The sequence below is a fragment of the Prionailurus viverrinus genome, chromosome C1, assembly GCF_022837055.1.
Source record: "Prionailurus viverrinus isolate Anna chromosome C1, UM_Priviv_1.0, whole genome shotgun sequence".
NCBI lineage: Eukaryota > Metazoa > Chordata > Mammalia > Carnivora > Felidae > Prionailurus > Prionailurus viverrinus.
Window position 1 is genome coordinate 128480635 of NC_062568.1, and position 24403 is coordinate 128505037.

Below are 24403 nucleotides of genomic sequence, written 5' to 3' on the forward strand. Positions count from 1 at the left end.
TCTCTCTCTCTCTGTCTCTCTCTGCTCCTTCCCTGCTCACTCTCTCTCTCTCCCAAAATAAATAATAAACTTTAAAAAAATTTAAAGACCTTCAGCTGATACTTAAAAAAATATTTCCCAACACTGTAATGAGAGACAGCCTTCCTCAAGACATAGAAAGGGTTCAAGGAGAAAATTAATTCCTAAAAAGAAAAAGCTAGGGGTGCCTGGGTGGCTCAATTAGTTGAGCGTCCAACTTTGCATCAGGTCATGATTTCATAGTTCATGGGTTTGAGCCACACGTCAGACTCTGTGCTGACAGCTCAAAGCCTGGAGCCTGTGCTGAGTTCTGTGTCTCCCTCTCTCTCTGCCCCTCCCCACTCGTTCTCTCTCTCTCAAAATAAGTTAACCCCAAAAAATATTTTTTAAAAAGCGATTTTATTCTTAGTTGGGGGGGGAACTCTACAAAAATAAAATAAAAACTAACATCTCTTTTATTCCATAGTCACAGTCTAAAGACAATTAAAAAACAGTAGTAATCCAACTCTACAGCGGCAGCTGCCTAGCCAAGTGCCATTAGCCCAAGTCTCACAAGAGTTATACCTGAAGGGAAGATAGGGGGGGTTTGAGCCAGATAGCAGTGCTCTGTAGGCTTCTTCTGGTGTCTTCTTTAAGTAGATTACCTAAGACAGAGAAAGAGCAACATTTAGAACACCATCAAAGAATGATACGAAACTAATTTAACTACTCACCAAATTTGCATTTCCCCTTTTCCACTCTGACAAACTGTCAGTCATGGTGACAATTAATGCTGACCTTTAAAAGATAGCAACTGAGCTGCCAAAATTTCTTTTCCAGCTTGAAGCTGAGCTGCAGCCTTTGGCTGAGGAATGGATAGAGCTTAGAGACAGACGGCAGATCCATAAAGAGGCCATCCAGGGCTGTTTACAAGGCGCATTGAACAGGCACAATGGCAGTGCTTTCCCTTTGGGGAGCAGAACAATTCTACTTCCATTATTGGACTGTGCACTGTCAGCAAAATCTGCACTGTCAGATAAAATAAAATCACAACGAAGCGGGTGAAAATGAATGCAGGTAAGAGCATTAGAAAACACACTGGCTGGACTGTTGATATCCAAGATACTTAAATCCCTCTGGTCCAGCATGATAAACTAATCTTAAAGAAACAAAAATGAGCTCTTAAAACCAGTAAACAACTTAACCAACATATTGACTATATGATGTGTGGCAGGCACTGTATCAGGTACTTCTGTTCTTGTAATAGAATTTGCATTCTAATGAGACAAAGACAATAATTAACAAAAATAAATACCATCTGAGTTAAGTGCTCAAAAGGAAATAAACAAGGTTCTGGAAAGAGAATAGAAAGGGGCTGCTTGAGAGGGGGGCCCGGGAGACATATAGGGTAAGATATGCAGGGGGAAACCCAGGGGAGAGCAGGGGAAAGGAAGAACAGCTTGCCAGGCAGTAGGAATCACAAGGGCCACCATCCTTGCAAGGGAAAGAGTGTGGTGGGTTGGACAAGGGATCAGCAGCGTGGCTAGAACATGGGAAGGAGAAGCAACTAGTGGCCAAATAGTGAAGAGCAATACAAACCATTGGCAGACTTTGATTTTATTCTAAGTATAAGGTAATATTTTAACTTGGGGCTGAGGGCATCAGCGCTTTACCTCTATAGTTGGAATCAAATTTTATTCCTAAAAATCCTCTCCACCTAGAATTAATGGCATTATTTGAACACCCTGTACATTTCAACAAGAGGGGCAGAGTCTCAGTTCCTAAAAAGTAGGACTTTCCTCTTTACTTGAAAATTTTCTTTGAGTTTTGAGCTACCCCATTAGCAATATATTATGTGTACTTACTTATTAATAATTTCAGGACTAGAAAATACCTCAATTCTGTCTTCTCTAAAGAAAGGAAACTGGGGTGCCTGGACGGTTCAGTCAGTTGAGTATCCAACTCTTGATTTCAGCTCAGATCATGATCTCAGCATCATGGGATCGAGCCCTGCATCAGACTCCACACTGAGCATGGAGCCTGCTTAAGATTCTCTCTTTCTCTCCCTCTGCCCCTCTTCCCCACTCTCACTCTCTCTCTCAAAGTAAAAAATAAAAAATAAACAGAAAACTAAAATAAAAACATAAAAGATACTTCTAGCTTTAAAAAGAAAGCTCCATATTCATTTGGCAAGTAAACCTGGAGGTCTGATAAGGCACAAACCACCAAAGCAAATTGAACATGAAACAAAAAACAGCACAGAAAATGAAACCACTGTAAAAGAACGATCTAGATGTGAGTCAGTGATTCTACAAATGGAGAATCAGAACTCTAGTTGCAGCTCAAATAATCATAAAAATCCATTTAAACCAAACATAGCTTTAAAGACCAATATTAAAACAGGATTTTGCTGTGCCCTAATGGGCAGGTTATACCCTATAAATAGAGTTGGTTATAATGCACTGATTTCTCAAGCCTGAAGATGCAGCAGTATCGCAAAGTTGACTACTGCTGCTAAAAGGGAAAGCTGCGGTAAAAGCCTTCTGTGTTTGGATTACATAATTAAAGCTTATACAACAACCTTTGAAAAGCAAAAATACATTTCCCTCCTCAGGAGCAATTACATTAATTCCCTTTCATTTTGAGGCACCCATTCTGCAGGAGAGAGGTGACAGCCCACATGAAATACTTCTTTAGACTGGATACCCCACAGGGTACTCATCTTACCTGCATGACTTAGCACACATGACCCATGTTCTCACACTGTAAGATGAGAGTCTGTTTTTATTTTTATCCCAGTGCTCAATTATTAATAAGTGCAAAGTGAAACCCAGCAGAGGCCATCTAAATTCCAGGAAGATTCCAGGGGCAGGTAAATTCAGTGACCTTTTACAACCTGACAGTAGGTGAAATGTAATAAATGAGTGCATTACTGAATGCATGCAGGCTAGGGTCATTAAAATAACAAATTCTATTTAAAAAAAAAACCAAACATGTCATGGATTCTTATGCTAGATCTTCTTAGATATGTTTCCTATTAGAAAGAGAGACAGACTAGGCCTGATTAAAGCTCAGAAGAAAAGCCACATTTACTAAGCCTTGCTGCTGAGAAATCTGAAGCACAGGAAGGTAAGGAACTTTCCAAACTCACGCTGCTGTTCTGTGATGGAGTTAGAATTCGAACACAGATCTGACTCCAAAGCCCAAAGTACTTCCATTCGCCACATATGCTTGAAAATATAAACACAGGCCACAGCAGCACAAATTGGGAAAAAAGATTCCTACTCTTCCAAATTCTTAAATGCCATTGCACTTGACTTCTTAAAACTAGGTGACTTCAAACTGTTAATAGTAGTCATGTCTGAGAAATAGGGTTGGGAGAGGACTGGAGCGAGAAAGGAAAAGAGTACTTTCTACTTTACTGCATGTTTCACATTTATAGTTTCCACGTGTTTTACATTTTGTACTGACATGGATTAATTTGTTTTTCAAATGTAGAATAAATCAGTGAAACAGTAAATATCTACTCTTTCTAAAAATAAAATCTATATTTAATATTCAAAAGTTGGGTGCCAGATATTCTAATTTTTCTAAAAATATTTTCTGAATAAAATTAATTTCAAAGCATCTTCTAAATATTTTTATTTTCCTTTTCTGCTTCCCAGGGAAAAAAATAATATGCGGTCTATTCTCTTCACTAGATATTAGCATATATAAACCCAAACTGAAAGGACCTTCCCAAACTTTTGAGTGATAAAACTTAACAAAAGCCCTCTGCATGGTGTTTGGTGTACCATTTACCAATTACTAATTGACCCCTGGAAGAGTGAGCACATGCATTACTTTTATCAAAGGACACTATTCTTGCCAGGAAGTCCTAGAAAACTCTCAATAGAATAGCATTGGACATATGCTTTCTTATTTCTAACTACTAGAAGTAAACCAATTAAAGTGATTGTGTTTTTGCTTAATCAACTTTGATGCTAGGTACCAAGGATCCAAATAACTCTCTCAATTTCCTTTTTTAATTTTTTTAATGTTTTCTTTTATTTTTGAGAGGGAAAGACAGACAGACAGACCACGAGTAGGGAAGGGGCAGAGAGAGAGGGAGACACAGAACCTGAAGCAGTCTCCAGGCTCTGAGCTGTCAGCACAGAGCCCAACACGGGGCTCGAACCCACAAACTGTGAGATCATGACCTGAGCCAAAGTTGGACGCTTAACCAACTTGAGGCACCCAGGTGCCCCTAACTCTCTCAATTTCTTTACTAAAAGATTCTTAAAGAGCCAGCATTCTTAAATACATACATACATACATACATACATACATACATACATACCAGCCAAACAACCAACTAACCACACAATGGCTGCGAGTTTTTATTTAACAACATTATTAAAATTATAGTACTACAAGATAGCGTAATTTATATGGTTTACCAATACACCAATGTTTCCCACACTTCAACTAATCGTGCATCAACCTACCCTACTTCGGCAACCACACAAAGCACCCTGTATTACCATCTCTCTTTAAATAGACATACTCTTTTAAATCAATTTATTCTCAAGTGTTTTACATCATTGCTATTAATTGAAAACCAATATCATTTGCCATATAGAGTCTAGACATAAATGAATATTAAAATACATAATTTAACATTTTTAAATCGTGTGCATACCACACATTGAGAAGCAATGCTGAAAAATATCAAGTTTGGACTAATCTTATAGAAGAATAGCAAACCAACCTGGGAAGTTAATAAAATCCTCTTAGAATTAATCCGCAAATACTCCTAAATCATTTCTTTCCACTAAATCCTATGGTCATTAAATCTTTAAAGCCTGTCAAAAAATAATATATGTGAATTTCAGAAGCATTTTGGAATTTACAATGATATTTCCTTACTCATATAATTTAATCTTTCTGATACCTAAAAGGTGATTCTTCAAACAAATGGCTTACTATAGAAGGGCAGAACCAGACCCTGAGTCACAAATTGCCTGATGGTCTTTCTCTGGGCACATTTGCTTCAGTTCTTACTATGTTTCTAGCTTTCTTTTGAGGTGCTATTATTTCCCCCAAAAAGACTTACTATAAAATATAACATGTATACATGTACACAACCCTAATATAAAGACGAAACCTGTGCCCTCTTTTAATTACACTTATATTTTGTGGTCTGTAAAGTGGAAATACTCGTGAGGATTTGATTTGGCCATCTGAGAGCGTATTCTTTAGTTTTGGCATTTGATTTCCTGTTGTTTATTATTTTACTTGTTTGTAAAAGAGGAAATAAATGCTGAGAACAATCTTTCCCAGTCAGGTACTATCACTAGAACATTGACATAATAGCTGTGAAATCAGCATTCCAACAATTTCTGAGTCCATTAAATTTCTTCAAAATAGAAGTTTCCAGAAAACAGATGTTACAACTTGAAAATAGTCTAGAAGCCCTAAAATTTACCAAATATGGGAGATTTAAACCAAAAGAGAAATTCTCTTTAAAAGTTTCAGACAACTAGGTTCAGCATATACAGAGTGTTAAATGGGGGCTTTACAACGATGTCCCCTATGTATGATATGTGCTTTGGGTTCTAATCCCTTAACAGTCACACCCCTTTCCCAAGCCCCATATAACTTAAAATCATCACACTTGCAAGACAGCAATTGAGGATGGGACGGGCAGAGGCAAAAAAAAAAAAAAAAAAAAAAAATTCTTTCCCTGGTAAAGCTAATCAGTGTAGAGCACCTCCTTGGTTTGAAAGCACTGCTCCTTAACTGGCTTCTCCCATCATCCCCCTGTGTCTGTCATCCAGAGTTCTTCCTGATCAGCCAAACTCAATCTCCAAAGTCACCTTTGACTCTGGCCTCTCCTTCAATGTGTCCACCCTCATCCAATCAATACCCTGACTGATTCTTTCTCTAGAGTCTCTGCAGCCTGGGGGTCTGAAACATAACATTTGGGGAGAGAAAAAAAAAGATACAAATATCTTTTCAAATTTTATAAAACCACCAGTAGGGTCCGTTCAATGACCTTGAGAGAGAGGCCCAAGCATGTGAAAGGCCCTGAATCTTAAACTTCATTCCTTTGTTGGCGAATCTGCATTTGATCTTTCTTTCATGACTATTGCCATCACCTTATTTCAAACCCTTATCATCACACGCTAAGACTAACGTGATTTCTCTCTGCCTGCACTCCTGCCTACTCCAGCAATTTTGGAACAGGATTTTAAGAGTCTCAATCATGCTCAAAAACCCCAGCCAGACTGCCCATCATTCACCAAGATAAAGTGCCAACTGATCTCTCTAGGTGAATTTCTTTTTTTTTTTTTTTTAATGTTTTATTTATTTTTGAGACAGAGAGAGATAGAGCATGAGCAGGGGAGGGGCAGAGAAAGGGAGACACAAAATCTGAAGCAGGCTCTGAGCTGTCAGCACAGACCCAATGCGGGGTCAAACCCACAAACCGTGAGATCATGACTTGAGCCAAAGTCGGACCCTTCAGCGACTAAGCCACCCAGGTCCCCGGGTGAATTTCTCATTGTTACTTAAATGAACCACATCTGCTAGTCTGGACTCCTCACCATTCCCTAAGCATACTTGACACCTTCATCTGAGGTTTCTTCTGGAATACTCTCCACACCATCTCAGGCTATGAAAATTCTTCTATTTCATTAGACTTACCTCAAATACCACCTCCACCACCTTCCCCGACTCCTTAGACTCAACTATAAGAATGAAAATGACCATGATAATGATGATAATAATAACAAAAAGTTACGAGGTGACTTCTATGTGCCAGGCGCTATTCCGTGCACTTTACATAATTTGGCTCAATAGTCCTCACAGCCACCCTGAAATAGGTTCCATTATTAACCCATTTCCATTTATACAAGAAATGCTGAGAATCAGTTGCTCAAGGTCACAGAGCTAGGGTGTGGTGGAGTCAGGCAGTCTGGCTCCCCACAGCACTCCTAACCACTTCCTGATGGGCTCCTGACAGCTCTGTTGTAATTATTCTCCTTTATACTGAAGTATAAAGCACCTTAAGTGCAGTAAACATGTTTTTATACCTTTATAAGCCTTACAGTGCCTCCTATCAGATAGATGCCTAGTAAATATATGCTTAGTGGATAACTGCTTTAAATTTGTAAGGTACTACAAGTGCATCCACCCTAGTGAGTTAATTTAACTTAAATAATAATTAAGTGAATAAGACTTTCTAAATGTGTCACTACAACCTTAGTGATAATGCCCAGGGGAGCTAGTGAAATTAACCTTCTGAGCCCAGTTATATAAGAACATAAAACTAGGTGTAGTCAATTCTTCAAGGATGTGCTAAAGGAAAAAGTAAGATAGAGATGGATTTAAAAATAAGAGCTCTAGCTCAGATGACTTCTGTTAGCTTATATAAAGCATTTGGAGGGTCCAGGCATACTTCCTGACCCAGACATTCACAGTCCCTGTCTGTTCGGAGTCTACACTCTGCCACTCTCAACACCTCATACAAGGCAGGAAGCAGGAGGTGGAACAGAACAAGTAGTCACCAAAGATCCAGGTGTGTGTACTTAATGTTTACAGATTTTGTATAGGAACCTACATACACACCAGGACACAAGGAAAGGCTGCAACCTCGTTAAGGAAGGGCTTAAATAAGGCCCTTGACAAGGGCTCTAAAGAGAGCTGGGGAACAGTCCATGAAGGGACCAAACTGGACTCAAGTCTTTCTTGCACCACACTAGCATTTAGATGGCCACCTCTTCCCCTTCCTTGGGACCACAGCTCTAAGTCACTCTGGTGTGGCAGCCTCCTTCGGTGACCCGATGAGTTCAGATCCCATCCTTATGTTCTCAAAGCTTCCTTCCTTCCTCCTTCAAATTCTTACCCAAGTTGGTCTTCACATGTTTCTGGGGTGATTTTAGTCTGTCTCCCTGGCTAGGTTATAAGTCTGAGAGCAGGATTCTTGCCTCCTCTCTATCTGCGGGACTCAACACCGCCTGGCATATAGCACATACTCAAAAAATGTTTGATGGATGCATGAACAAATAGTGGAGAGAAAGAGGGCGTTTTATGTGAGAACAAGTGTGACATGGTCACAGAACACAGATCATCTACCTAGAGAGCAGGTGACAGTGCATTGTGCTTAAACACCCCAAGTCTGCTTAAATGCTTAAGTAGTGCTTAAACACCCCAAGTCCGCAGCCAAGCTGCCTGGACTCAAATCCAGGCTCTTTCATTTATGAGCCATATTGTATAACTCTCTGTGCTTCCATTTCCTTATGGAGTCGAGATAAGAACTGTAACTGCCTGGCACCCTCATTAGACTGCCAGGAAGATTAAATGAATTAATAATATACGTAAAGTGCTCAGATTCATATCTAGGGCACAGCTCTTCTATAACAAGGGACCACAGAAAGGAGATAAACTTTGGTCCCCAAATATTTCTTTTCTCATTTTTACCACCTGTATCCACGTGAATCCCGAGCCACAGCTGTCATCTCTGACACCTGAACCCTAAAGCCTGTCTACATGTATAAACATCAGAACATGAGGTTGTAAATGTCCTCCATGACTGTTATATACCAAAACCATAACAGACCATCCTTTAATTCAACTCTCTCATTTGAAAGTACAGATGTTGCCTGCCTCTTCAAATGGCCTCCTGAGTCTCCCGGTGCCTTAGTATCAACAACCATAAAATAAATGCTGTGGCCCGTTTTATCAAATCCATTGTCAAAATATCAGAAGATCCTTGGGGTGGCCCACGTATTTCCCCAACAAAGTACATGTAACCAGAAGAGAGCTGATGCCATACCCATTTTTCCTTATGTGAACTTCTCATGAACAAAAGAATAACAATACCAGGCTAGGTTTGTTTTTTAGGAGAGGAAAGCAATTACTAGTTACCGGCAAAGAATGAGCCACAGAAGTCCATGGAATGAACATCTACGAAAACACACAACGAGGTGAGAAACTCTGCAAAGAGTTGAAACATAAAACTTTTAAAGTCTCCTCCTTGGCTCCCAAACCTTCAGTTCTCAGACTTCTTAAATGTCAGGGCACTTAATTTATAAACTGCTTTTTCCTGAAGACAGCATTAAGTCTTAATTGTCATAGCCAAGCACAAACAAAATGTTTAATTTTACTATTTTCAGCAACATTTCTCTTCTTAATCATTTCCTCTCATTATAACCAGTGACTGAGAAAACAATACCTACATTCAGCTCTAAAACTTAAAAATAAATAAATAAATAGAAAAAAAGCCAAACATTTCTCAAATGTACACCGATCCTACTTTTGTTCTAATTGTTTATGGAAATAAAAATGTTCAGTGTTAAACAATCACTTACAAATTAGATACATAAGTCTGATTACAAACCAGAAATCCAACTGAATATTTAAAACAGTATTTCATTCAGTCTATTTTAAATCTATCCTACTGAATAGTCTAATTAAAACAAGAATGAACGTACCTTCTCTTGAACACATTATAAAAGAAGGTAAGTTGTTTTTCCTGTTCTTCCAGTTTTGAGACTAATATAAATCACAGACTATGAGGCCTGCAAAATGTAAGACAATGCATCTGCCTAACAAATATGGCGGCAACATTAAGTACAGAAGTAAGGCAAAACCTGATGCCAGGCCTCCATCTCCATCACCTATTTTTGCCCTAAATTACTTAACACTCATCTGGCATCCTTACGAGAACAAAGGTATAGGAATGACTGTGCTTTTGGGCTGGGGTGATGTTTGCTCTGAAATACTCTCAAGTGACATCTCTCTATATTTTAATTTGAATTTGAGATTTGATATATGGTGGACTTCATTTTTTGAGAATTCATTTAGAACACAAACACGGCCTCTCATGGGCATGATGAGAGTGAAACCAGTGGCTCTTTGATGGGCAATTTAGGAAAACTGTAGACATTAGCCATGTGTCTTTTTTTCTTAAAGCCATGGTTTTTTTTTCTTAAGATTTGATTTTGAAGTAATCTCTAAACCCAACGTGGGGCTTGAACTCATAACTCTGAGACCAAGAGTCACATGTTCTACCAAATGAGCCAGCGAAGCACCCCCCTCCATGTGTGTCTTCCCATCTAATTTGATGGGAACCAGAATTTCAGCAGCCTGAAAAGACGTTCTTCCAGAACTGACAGCTACAGCCAGGACAAATACACATCTCTCGCTAACTGTGTCTCAGTAACACTGCAGACTTTTCCTGCCTGAAGAGAGCTCGTGTTCCAACACAGACATTGCTGAGCTGGTTGTATCTCATTAAACTAGCCCAGCCTCTTATTAAAGCAAACCAAGGAAACACTAAGCTAATGTTCTCAGTACACAGAAGCCTAAAGGGGCCCTTTTAAGGGGGAGAAGGAAAAAATATTTGGTTGTAAGAAAACCTGACTCCCCAGTCTCATACAAGCTGAGTACAAGGCTGTTATGTTACAACACACAGCAAACATAACCCTGTATATCATTCATCATTAGAAGGCAGTCTCTGTATGAAATATAAAAACAGACTCACTCCAGAACATTACTTGAATAATACATACTCTTAAATGGAATGGTTGCAGGTTAAAAATTCCTCTTGCTGAGTTTCACTGCTTACCTCTGGATATAGTATGAATTTTATTTCATAAAACCTCTCAAATTAAGAAAGAAAAAAAAAAAGTGGAGTGTGCAAGGACTGTATTCTTTAAACCAAGAACTGAATCTGATCAAGTTTAGAAGGCAAAGAACCATAACTTCATTTATGGTGAAGATACAGATGATAGGTCCACAATAGACCAAGCATCAGTACTGAATTCGCCTAACACCTATAACCAATAATAAAAAGTCTTTAACTTGCAAATGAATTATATAGTAAAACCTTGGTTTGCGAGCATAATTCATTCCAGAAACAGGCTTGTAATCCAAAGCACTTGTATATCAAAGTGAATTTCAAGAACCATTGGCTCAGTGGTGATCATGTAACATTTGGCATCATGTACTACATGAATTGCAAGACATTGCTCATTTATCAAGTTAAAATTTATTAGAAATGTTTGCTCATCTTGTGGAACACTCACAGAATAAGCTACTTGCAATCCAAGGTTTTACTGTATATCCTAAACGTTTATTTGTAAAGGCTAATATTTAGATCTTTGGAAATAGTTTCCCAAGATAAAACCTTCTGGTTGTCAGTCTCTTTGGCTAGTCCAAAAATGATTATATATTCCACATTATCATTAAAATCATATAGCCAAAATAAAATGTGGTGGAAAACATTATTTGAAAAACTAAAAACTAAAAATAATTAAAGAGGCATGTTTGCTTTCTAAATTATCTACCTTCAGTGCTAATACTTGAGGAAAGTCTAGGTGAATAAAACATGAAAAAACCAATCAACATGTATAAAATGACTTTAAAATGAACCTTGAATTATTTCAAATGTTTGGATGGGTACCTTAATATATTGAAGTTCACTTCAAAATGCATAGCTTTCCTCAATATTTGGCATTATGATTAGGACTGATTCCAACTTGAAGCAATGGGAGGTATGGCAAACCTGAGATTTTCTTGATGTAACCAGAGGGAAAAAATTGGGAAGAAAGGTAAGCAAGAGAGATCAAAAACTTTCTGGACAAACACAGGGGGGAACTCGCCAGGAATGGAACGCAAACAGGGTGGGAAAGAAGTATGACCAAAGTATGGCTTGTTTCCTCTGAACTTTCAATTTACAGAGCTTAGGCAGAAGGAAGGAGGTAAACCAGACAATCAGATGTATTCATGTTAGTAATCAGAACAAGCACCTGAGGGACATGGATACACACACACACACATACACACACACAAGCCTTTTCAAATATAGTCATCTTATCCTTTTCCAAATAGAAGAAGTTTGTAGGTGAGATGTTATCCAATCTTCTAAGACAGAATCCACACATGTGGATGTGCATGTGAACTAAATCTCAGATCTAGAATCTCATAGTAACTTGTAAGCTACTGTTCTTTGCATTGACTCAAGAATAGAAAACCAACAATGAACACAAACAAGGGGCTGGTTGTTCTCTTCCAGTATGTACAAAGATTTGTTGCTTAGAGAAAGCAGGAAAAACAAGAGCTTTGCCCATCAGTCAGTCAGGTGTTTGCAGAAAGGATTCCGGGGTTATTTTACTGTACACAGCCCCAACTATTCAAATATATGCCACATGACAGAACTGTCCTTCAAGAGTATAATAGAATTAATCATTCTTGAATGTGTATAGATTTTTTAAAGAAGTAACCATGTTCCCTGAAGGTTTATTAATGTCACAAATAGTACAACTAAAACAAGTGAAGGCAATTCCAACTTAAATAAAAGTAACTTAAATCCAACCAACAGATCTATTGTATATATACACAATATATATAACATACAGGAAGTATATATGCCTTCCCTGCAGCTACTGGAAATTACCCTCCCTTTCCAGCTCACTACTGTAGGTAAACCTCACTACTTCCAGAAAGCAACACCCCCTTCACCCTGGTCAGTGATTTCTCACCCTGTCTTTTGATCAGCAGCAAGACTTGCAGTACAGATTTACTTATAGTAAGAAAAAGAAGGAAGGAGAAAAAAGGAAAAGGAGATGAGCAGTGTGTTATACACACAGGTGATTCATTTCTCCAGTAAAGAACTACTGGTAGCAGGCACCATGTATAACACTAAGAACAAGGCAAATATGTTCCTAACCTCAGAGTATCTCTTGTATGTTACTTTTTTTTTTTAAGTTTGTTTGTTTGTTTATTTATTTATTTATTTATTTATTTATTTATTTTGAGAGAGAAAGGGGGAGCGGGGCAGAGAGAGAGGGAGAGAGAGAGAGAATCCCAAGCAGGCTTTGCACTGTCAGCACAGAGCCCAATGTAGGGCTCAAACTCACGAACCGTGAGATCATGACCTGAGCCAAAATCAAGAGTCAGACGTTCAGCCAACTGAGCCATCAAGGAGCAGCCCCCCCTTCATGTTACTTCTTATCTTCTAAGCCAGGGGATCCCCCACTTTGAATATGTCTCAGAAAAGCCTTTTAAGCTGTTTTAAGATATAGACATCCTGATTTCTGCACCCCTGAGATTCTGATTCACCAGATATGAGAGGTCTGGCCCATGGGTATTTTTGTAACAAAATTATGGTTGAGAACCACTGTTGTAATAAACGCTACAGAAGTCAGAAGGCTAAAAACCTGAATTATATCACAGAACTACAAATACATATTATTTCATTAGCTTTAAGTGATAGTTGATAAGGAAGCTTACACTCTCAGTGAAATTCCAAGGGCATAACAAAAGGTTTGCCGATGTCCTTGACAACCCATGTGTCAAATCTACCTCTTCATTGATGTGTCTACTAGTAGGGACAGAGTTACATTTTAGGGATATAAAAATGAAGACAATAGGGAAGGCACATATGTTAATAATCAGACCACTATGGCTTAGTAGCAAAAGAGAAATCTGAAACACAGAGATAACAGTACCATGGAGAGCTTTAAGTAGAGTTCTAAAAGATGAGTCTTTTAGGGATGCCTGGGTGGCTCAGTCGGTTAAGCATCTGATTTCAGCTCAGGCCATGGTCTCACAGTTCGTGGGTTCGAGTCTCGTGTCAGGGTCTGTGCTGACAGCTCAGAGCCTGGAGCCTGCTTTGGATTGTGTCTCCCTCTCTCTCTGCCCATCCCCTGCTTATGCTCTACCTCTCTCTCTCAAAAATAAATAAACATTAAAAAAAAATTTTTTAAACATCTTTTAAAACAAGGGTGCCTGGGTGGCTCAGTTGTTTAAGTATCCAACTTTGGCTCAGGTCATGATCTCACAGTTTGTGAGTTCGAGCCCTGCATCCAGCTAGCTGCTGTCAGCACTGAGCCCACTTTGGATCCTCTGTCTCCCCCATCTCTGCCCCTCCCCTGCTCGCACTCTCTCTCTCAAAAATATATAAAAATTTTTAAAAACAGATTTTTTAAATGAATAAATTGTCTGGGGCACCTGGGTGGCTCAGTTGGTTAAGCCTCCAACTCTTGATTGCGGCTCAGGTCATGATCTCACAGTTTGTGAGATCAAGGCCCAAGTCAAGCTCCACACTGACAGCACCGAGCCCACTTGGGATTTTCTCTCCCACACTCTCTCTGTGTCCCTCCCCTATGCGCATATGCTCTCTTTCTCTCTTTCAAAATAAATAAATAAACTTTAAAGACTATATTAAAAAATGAATGAAGAGTTTTTATTAAACAATGAAGGCTCCAGGAACCATCTCTTCCTCCTTTCGACTAAGCTACCAGGAAATTCATTACCAAGTTTTGAGCTTGAGCATGTCAGAGCCAGTTCCAGTGACAGGTAACCAAAAAACTCAAATTATTACATTACTGCTACTCTCCATAGAAGCCAATTAAGAAAGAAGGAGGAGCAAAGGAAGGAAACCAAGCAGAAGGAGAGAAGTGACCGTAACAGAGGAAGAAGACAGAGGTGGAAGCAGCAGGGAAGAAACAAAGTTGAGGAAGGAGAGCCACACAAAGATAACTAGGAGGGGTGGATGGGTGACAGGCATAAATGAAAGCTGAGAGCAAAGTGTGAGAAAATAGGTAACTGGTTATTTCACACAGTGGTGCTACCTGGGACTACAGGGGCTGCTAAGGGAGAGGGGAAGAATGACCGGAATGCCAGCACTAGAGGGGTTCTTGTCCTCCCCTATTCTAACGCTCAGGCCAAGTTCTTTAATTTCTCTGGGCTTCCTAGCACAATAAGGAGGAGAAGCGGCCAAGGGTAGGGGTGGGCCGGCAGGGCAAAGAGAAGACCTCTCTCTAAGATCCGTCTGTTTCTGTAACTTACAGAAGAATCACTGTACTACATACAGCTCCAATGGAGCAATTCTTCAGAGGAGAAATTCTCTCTCAATTGCTACAGTAGATATGGTAAAAGCCAGAATCTCATCCTACAGTCTTTGCATTTATTCATTTTTTTAATGTTTATTTATTTTTGAGAGAGAGCGCAAGCAGGGGAGGGGCAGAGGCAGAGAGGGAGACACAGAATCCAAAGCAGGCTCCAGGCTCTGAGCTGTCAGCACAGAGCCCAATGTGGGGCCTGAACCCATGAACCACAAGATCATGACCTGAGCAGAAGTCGGGTGTTTAACCAACTGAGCCACCCAGGTGTCCCTACAGTCTTTGTATTTAACTTGAGATCTAGGTCCTTAAGAAAAAAAAGTAAAATAGAGCTTACAGAAAAAGTCCAGTGGCCCACATTCAGGGTAAATCCCAAATTTTTTTCTTGTAATAGAAGGATCTTAATCAACAATTTAAATCTGACTTCCTCTTCCATGAATTCAGAAGTAAAATACTGTCATCAGTGAATATGCATGCATAAAGTTTAATATATAATTTTATTTTTAACCCTGTGCTAATAATGGCATAGCCCAATGCCAGGATATCCTAAAACATGCTGTGGTTGTGTTTTAATTCATACATCTGATTTGTAAACAAAAAAAACAAATGATTTTAGAAACAGTTTTTTTTTTTAAGTTTATTTTTATTTTATTTATTTTGAGAAAGATACAGAGAGTACATGGGGGAGGGGCAGAAAGAAAAGGAGACAGAATCTCAAGCAGGCTCCATGCTATCAGCGCAGAGCCTCATGTGGGGTTCGAATTCATGAACTTTGAGATCATGACTTGAGCTGAAATCAAAAGTTGTATGCTCAACCAACTGAGCCATCCAGGCACCCCAAATGTTTAGGTTTATTTTTTAATTAAGTTTTTATTTATTTATTTTAAGAAAGAAAGAACATGACCAGGGGAGGGGCACAGAGACACAGAGAGAGGGAGAGAGGGAGAGAAAGAGAATGAATCCTAAGCCGGCTCCACACTGTCAGCACAGAGCCCATTGCAGGGCTTGAATTCACAAACCCCAAGATCATGACCTGAGCCAAAATCTAGAGTTGGATGCTCAACCAACTGAGCCACCAGGCACCTGACTTTAGAAACTGTTTTAAAATGTTGGGGCACTTGGGTGGCTCAGTCAGTTAAGCCTCCAACTTCAGCTCAGGTCATGATCTCCCTGTTTGTGAGTTTGAGCTCCGCATCAGGCTCTGTGCTGACAGCTCAGAGCCTGGAGCCTGCCTCAGATTCTCTCTCTCTCTCTTTCTCTCTCTCTCTCTCTCTCTGCCCTTCCCTCACTCATACTCTCTCTCTCTCTCTCTCTGCCCTTCCCTCACTCATACTCTCTCTCTCTCTCTCTCTCTCAAAATAAATAAAACATTGAAAAAAATTTTAACGTTAACCACATTTTGTCGCTTTTGCCATTATTTCACAGATGTGTTTCCAAAAAAAGATTAAAACTTAAAATATGGCTCCAGGTAAAAGATGTAGCTTGCTGCTAAAACTAGTACGCACTTACAGACCTTAGGAATTTTCTCAAAATTTCAGACATTTTGAAGAGAACATAAATAACTTATCACATTCAACTACCAGGATTTATTTTTATTAACTTTTCTTTTTAATTTTTTATTTTAGAAAGAGAGAGCACTCACATGAGCAGGGTCTGTGAGGGGCAGAGGGAGAGAGACAGAGAATCTCAAGCAGGCTCCACGCTCAGCACAGGGCCAGACGTGGGGAAGATCCCACAACCCTGGGATCATGACCTGACACAAAATCAAGAGTCAGACGCTCAACCGACTGAGCCCCCCAGGTGTCCCTCAACTAGTGGGATTTAAAGTGTCCCCAGTTCTAAGACAGACAATACCCTGCAGTGCTATTAGAAGAATTACAGCATATTCCTCAATTCTTTGTACAGGGTGGATCCATTCCCACTGATTTCCACAAGCAGTTGATTTCAAACTGAAAGCACTGCAGCCAAGACCCTGGTGAAGAAGTCAAGCCAGGACCTGGGGGTTGGAGCAGTATGATACAGACCCCAGGTGTGGAGTCCATCCACATCCTTTCTCACTAGTAACACAAGATCAGTCACCACGGAAATGCAAATTCCCTCCAGGACTGTCTCATACATCCTTTGTTCCTTTATTCCTTAAAACAACACATAGGCCCTATGCTAGGCACTGGGGATACAAACACGTGGAAGAGTCATCCCTTCACTCAAAGAGTTTACTCTGGTAGGAGAGAAATGGTGAAGCAAGTGATTGCAAAAAGCCTCCTCTAGTAGCTTACATTGTACATAATAAATTGTAAGACAAGGTTAAAAAAAAAAGCAATAACTAAGCCATGGTCTGGGTCAGGTAATAAGAAACAACAAAATAAACAATTGAGGGGTAGGGAAGGAGTGGGCAAACAAATTATGGAGAAAATATCAGGAGAGATTCCTTTGAGAAGGGAATTCTGGTTTTCTTTTATTACTTAGAAATTTCCCAAAGCAAGCCCCACTAAATGACTCACATACACCCTCATGAAAGAAGTGAAAAGTCTGGTTCATCCTACAGTACATATCTTCACGTGGAAAGGCTGGTCTGTCTACTCATTAACATGAAATGACAAACCATGAATGTTACTCCCCTATCAAATAATTCTCTGAGGTCCTGCAGCAACTCCAAATAGTTCTTTCAGGCTGAGATTACACTTTCCTAGTCCCACTATTCCCTCTGATTAACCATGAATTTGCTAACCATATCCCTGACTTTCTGCATAATGAAAACTCAAGGGCCCTAAAAGTATTTGTCTCGGGAGGTGGGAGGGAGTGGGCACAGGGGATGCAAGAGTGAAGCAGAGGAGCAATGAAGAAGAGAACTAAGACAGACACAGGAGCACGGTGGCACTAACACGGAAACCTAGGAGCTGACAAGGGCATGGTTAACTTACAGGCATAGTCACCACATTTTGGGCATGAAAAGTCTTTGGAATAACTCAACACACAGCAACCTCAATGGAAGCTCCAGTTAGCTCCTCCTTTATTTAAAATTTCAGAAAATACCTACAGAGAGGGCTTTGTCCATAATGGGGAAAAGACTACTGTTTGGCTCACTATATCAAACAGAAAAGATTTCATGAAATGAAACTTACAAAGATTAAAGTTATGTATTCAAAACGTCTTATAAACCTGAGGTTTAAGATTAGGTGTCATGAAGTGCATAGGACATCCTATACCATCAGCATGAATATAGAAACTACACTGGATGGGAGCACCTGGGTGGCTCAGCTGGTTAAGTATCTGACTCTTGATTTCAGCTCAGGTCATGATCTCATGGTTTGTGAGATCAAGCCCCACATGGGGCCCTGCACTGACAGAGTGGATTCTTCTTGGGATTCTCTTTCTCTCTCTCTCTCTCTCTCTCTCTCTCTCTCTCTCTCTCTCTCTCAAAATAAATAAATAAACATTAAAAAGAGAAACAAACAAACTACATGGATAAGGCACTCACATAACAGACCCAAAGAGACAGGCTGGGCACTGGCTCCTTAGCACCCCCAGGGCTGACCTGAGCACAGGCTTTTCTCATTCAAGGTTGTTACAAGTGAATAAAGGCACATTTTGGCGACCAGGAAGAAGGGGATAAGCAGGAGTTTAAGAGAAACACTAGTGATTCAAATCACAGTGATATAAGGAAAGATAGATTGTATTATTTGAGGTCTTGAAACAAACAGCTTTTCCTAACAATCAAGTATCAACTGAATCAATATTATGTGGAAGCCAGTTGGACATCTTGATATTTAGGCATGGGAGCCTTTTGAGGAATTGAGAACACCTTCCATTTTCCTTAAGCTGTTCAGGTTAACCATAGGGTAACCCAGAAGGGCCAAACAGTCACCTGTGGGTTCAGTGCCCAAACGGATGCTGAAAAAAACATGCAAACACATTTCAGATCTAAGCATAGGAAGCAGATTCTTTAATGGCTGTTTTGCAAGCTGCAGGTAATTTGCAAACTGCAGGTAGCAAAATCAATCAAATGGGTAAAGATTCTTTTAAATAAAATAGGACAGAATATAAAATGTCAGGATGCCTCGCCTATTGTAAGGTAAGAACTGTTTCATGAACATTGTTTCAGTTGTACATGCGAATAGTGTGTGTACTATGTGTGAGAGTGTGTATACTAAACTACAATGTAAAATACAGTTCTTATTGTGGTTTATAGTGAAAAGAGCTTGAAAACCCTGTCCTAAGATACAGCCTAACCTACTTCATGTCATTCCTTGGCTCTCCTGTTCTCACTCCTGACACTTAGACCTACTCTAAGACATCCATGGACATCGCCAAAGCACATGTGCAAAGAGCTGCCGCTGCGTCTGGCTGATACACAAGGTATTTGGGATGTTAGCCCCATGAGCCAGAATTAGAGCTCAGAAGCTACCTGGAAAGGAAACTGCATGACTGAGTGAAACACTGCCTTGTACTGGAAAACTCTGCCCTTCCACACTACATGCTATTTTGAATTTTCTGCAAAATATTTTGGTTTAGATGCAGTATTATTCCAAGACTAGCACTGCTCAGTTACATGTTGTGAATGGATAAAGCTCCAACTTAGGAACTTGGGGATTTGGGTTCTAGTCTCTCACTAACTGGATTTATTCCTTGGGCAAGGTACTCGATCTCTCTGGGCTCAGATTCTCCAACTAAAACATGAGAAAGCAGGGCTGGAGCAGAGTTTTTCCTTGTGAATTTCTTGTGGGAGGTACTTTGAGGAGTCTGCAAAAGTGAGTCTACGTTTCTAAATTAAAATTGGTTTATTTTTAATCTAAGAGAAAACAATAAACATAACCAAATGGATTCAATATTGATTTTTACCATGGTGGAAATCACCATGGTAGTTGTTTAGCAACCAAATAACCTCATTTTGCATTAAACTTGGAAGTATTACCTCCAGTCTCCGTATATATTCTAGTAAATGTCTCACCAATTAGGAAGCCTATAGTGTTTCACTGGGGATACATCTAAATGTGAGTCTGTTCAGTCTGGATATTTGTATAAAATTGAACAGAGATGGCTCAGACTCACGTAATTGCTAAGCGAGGCCCAGGCAAACATATATAGGACATGTTAATTGCAAACTAACTGAGATGGGCCAATCACCTGCAGTCATATCAGGCATTACAAATACATTTCAAGTCATACTCTAATAATGGACATTATCTTCAAAGCTTTGGGTACCTCTTTTAAAAAATTTTTCTATCAGGGGCGCCTGGGTGGCGCAGTCGGTTAAGCGTCCGACTTCAGCCAGGTCACGATCTCGCGGTCCGTGAGTTCGAGCCCCGCGTCGGGCTCTGGGCTGATGGCTCAGAGCCTGGAGCCTGTTTCCGATTCTGTGTCTCCCTCTCTCTCTGCCCCTCCCCCATTCATGCTCTGTCTCTCTCTGTCCCAAAAATAAATAAAAACATTGAAAAAAAAAAATTTAAAAAAAAAAAAAAAAAAAAAAAAAATTTTTCTATCAAAAAATACGTTCAGTTAAAATTTTTAAAGATTCAACTCTGATTAAAAATTTTTCTAGTATTCTTCTTCCAATCTTTTGGGTTATTTCTTACTGAATATTATCCTAAAATTGCAAGGACAGCTGTTAAAAAAAATTACTGACATTTGTTAGCAACTACTTAATGTATAAATAAGGATTTTCCCCCATTGAGAAAAACAAAAACTGCTGAGGCCAAAATTAAGACTACCACCCATAATACCGATTTCAAACGGTTGTGCATATTAACAAAGCCTATTTCAGTTCTACAATTGTAAAGAGTTATATAAAACACCTTGTTTTACTCAGTAACTTTAAAAAAAATTAATTAATGCCTCAAAACACTACGATTCTTGCTGTTAAAAGTACTACAGCTTTTAAATTACTCCATATTAATCTTTCAAGAATTGTAGGGGCGCCTGGGTGGCGCAGTCGGTTAAGCGTCCGATTTCAGCCAGGTCACGATCTCGCGGTCCGTGAGTTTGAGCCCCGAGTCGGGTTCTGGGCTGATGGCTCAGAGCCTGGAGCCTGTTTCCGATTCTGTGTCTCCCTCTCTCTCTGCCCCTCCCCCGTTCATGCTCTGTCTCTCTCTGTCCCAAAAATAAATAAATGTTGAAAAAAAAAAAAAAAAAAAAAAAAGAATTGTAGAAAATTACCTTTTACTTATCAGTGTTTTTCTCAATGTAATTAATATTTATCTATCAATTAAACATTCAGTCATTCATACCACAAATATTTACTGAGCACTTAGGATGTTTCTGACGGTGTTCCAGATGCAGTGGTTGCTGTAGGGAACAAAACAGTTCCTTCCCTTGAAGGGAGAGATAATAAACAAGTAAATACACAATCCCAAGCAGTAAAAAAGTGCATCCCATTAATTCAGTATATAAATGAAACAAATGGACATCAGCTTTTTCACAGAGAAAGTATATGTCTTTTCGAGGCTACTAAGATTCCAAAATTCGTAAGCTATGGTAAACATACAGTGTGTCAGTACTTAAATATATAGTACTAAGTACCGTGCATGTGTGTGTTATGTGTGTACATATGTATGTGTATATAAATCTGTGAGCTTATTCACAGCACAGAGGAAGCTTGTTATCAGGATGCCACAAAGAGAACAGAAAAAAAATACAAAACAATCATTCAGTTAAACTTGAGAAACAAACCTTTCACAGATGAAAAGCAAACAGCTCATTTTCCCAGCCCACAGCTAAATGTCACATCCAAGGAGGGTTGAATAAAAGATAATATTGCTCTATCTGTATGTAGAAGACTAACAAAAGTTCCAAATTCAGAGTTTAAAATTGAAAATGCTGTGTGATCTTAGGGAGCCTCACCTGTTTTGAAAGCACCAAAAATATAAGCCTACCAAGATAAAAGCCTGACTGGCCCTTTTACAGGTAATATCACAAAAGCATTCTTGTCTATCAAGCTATAAAAGGAAGGAACTGCAAAACAGGAAATTGCCCTGCCCCAGCCATGCCACGCCTCCCTTCCTCTCCACAATTTCCACAAGCAGAAGCAAACACGATCTGTTAGATTTACCGAGAAGACACGATCTGTTAGATTTACCGAGAAGCCACAGAGGTTACAGAACACTAGTAGCTGACATATCACTGTTTTAATAAATATTTAAGGTAAATGCCTGTATTATTTTGAACAAACATTTTTTTTGAGGATTTTACCTATCTTTTCACATAACATTTGTTTAAACCATAGCTTTTTGATGACAAGTTAGAGTAGGTCTGAAACTGCAATTTACAGATGAATTGTGAGTTAGAGATTAAGGAAATTTAACATGCTTGTCCCAAACTTTTATAAATTCAAAGTTAGTTGGCCTGGTTTCCATTTTTCAATGGGCTAAGCACATACACATAAACCATTTTTAAGTATTACTACACTGAATATAATTTTCTATATATTCAGTCGATCACTAGGTATTGGATAATCAATAGATCCATTATCAACAGTTCCTTTGTACTGAGGTAAATAGAAGTACTTATTAATATAGCATCTGTAAAGTAACAGAATTTAAGGTATATGCACTTCCTAATTTTGTACAGAAATTTGGACTAATGGGTGTGATTTCTAGGGACCTACATCTATTGATACAAATTAGACTCAGGGAAATGACTTCTTTTCTTCAAGGAAAGAAGAGGCTGATACTTTTCAACTTGTAATGGTCCAAGTAAGGAAACATCCAACTATTTTAAAACACCAGCTATTCAAAAGTTAATAAACCTACAAATAAAACTACAGGAATAATAAGTCTCATTAATAATAATAAAAAAAGATTAGTAAAACAATGAGGTATCATTTTCACCAATTAAATTTCTAGATCTTTAATGTTTATACCCAATATGCAAAGGTACAGGACATTGGAGAGGACATTTCACTTAATACCAAATTTAGTGCAGACTGGTTTCAATATGGTAATATGCTGCAAGAACCTAAAACTTGCTTGCATTTTTAAAATCAATGAATCCCACTTCTGGCAATCTAAAGTCACAAATCCACAAAAAGAAACATTTATAATGTCAAAAGTGTTTGTCACATCATAAAAAATTTGAAGGGAACCTAAAATGTTAAACAAATAATGTTATGCCCTCCAAATGGAATATTATTTGATCACCTTAAGTGGCAATAAGGCAAAACATATGTAGGGCAAGCAAAAAATGTTCACAAAACTACATCGCAATTATACTTAAGTGAATATTCATGTTTAGAATGATGTCAGTGCAGAAGAATTTTCCTAATTTTCTTCTATGATGTGGTTATGCCACTTTAAGTTAAAATTTTTTTCGATTAAATTCATTGTATTATCCCCTTTTCAAACCAGATATTTAAAATATATTTAATCACTTCCCCACCCTTCCTCCCCCCAAGAAAACATGCTACCCCCCACACCCCTCAATAGTCCTTCACCAGCTTAGCCTGGGGTTGATCTCTCCCTCTCCTCAGGTCTGACCCTGGTCCCTCAACACTCCCTCCAGAAGGCAGGCTATGTTATTCAATACCTTAGCATCCTCAACCCTGAGAACAAGGCCTCATGTATACTAAGGGTGGGAAAAACACTTGTTGATTTTTATTTATCCAACCTGGCACCTACTGCACACTTTTCTCAATTATTTCTCACCTGTCCCCATTTTAAGCCAGGTATTCATTCTTTTTTCTATTTTTCTTTTTTTTTTATATTCCCCAGGGCCCACCATTGTGCTGGGTAAAGCTCCCCTGAGCCAAATAAATATTTACTGAACTAAAGAATGCCTGAACACACATGTCAAAAATAAAAAATTTACTTGGTTCAGACAGTTTCTTCCTTGCAAATAACATCCTAGAAAACAAAACAAAACAAAACAAACAAACAAAAAACACCTCCTACTACACCTTCCGGTGATTTATCCCAAGCAACCAACAGACTAACAACCATCTGAGTGTTTCTGAGCCAAGAAAGGATGTAAATGTAAAATGGGAGGAGGATAGGTTTCAGCTCTTCAAGGGAGGTAAGACAATAGCTCAGAAAATTTTCTGGAAGGCCGCACAACTTTCCTCCCTAGAGCTGCCAGCCATTCCTAAATGCTTCAAATGCCAGGCACTGCCCCAGGACACCTTCATCAGCATGACCTCCTTCGCTCCTCACCACAACTATGTTAGGTGGGGTGTTATTATCTCTATTTTAAAGATAAAAAAAAAAAAACAGGAATTTAGAAGAGTTAAATAACTTGCTCAAGACATAAAACTAACAAGTGCATTCAAGGTCAAGCCTGTGGCTCTGCTAAGGTCACTGTTCTCAACCAAAACACCAGGTGGAGGACAGCTTCTTTGCAATTAGCAGTAGACTTAGAGGTAGAATAGAACTCCTAAGGTGTTAAGTGTAGTCTACATTATAAATAGCAGGCACAGACATGATTACAAAGTCTACAAACCTTAGCCTTGTCATCTCTAATTCAGACATGACATCTGGCTCAGCCTTGTCCCAGTTAATCCATAATTAGACCCCTTATTTGGCAATATG

General features: G+C 39.0%; 1 protein-coding gene across 6 annotated transcripts in view; it reads right to left on the reverse strand.

The window, feature by feature from the left end:
• CDC14A (cell division cycle 14A) overlaps positions 1–24403 on the reverse strand; it is a 207130-nt gene that overhangs the window by 129591 nt on the left and 53136 nt on the right. For all 6 annotated transcript variants that reach the window (XM_047870590.1, XM_047870592.1, XM_047870589.1 and 3 more), the window contains exon 5: positions 583–662. In XM_047870590.1, coding sequence (XP_047726546.1) covers positions 583–662 — 80 coding nt within the window. The remainder of the gene's footprint in view (positions 1–582; positions 663–24403) is intronic.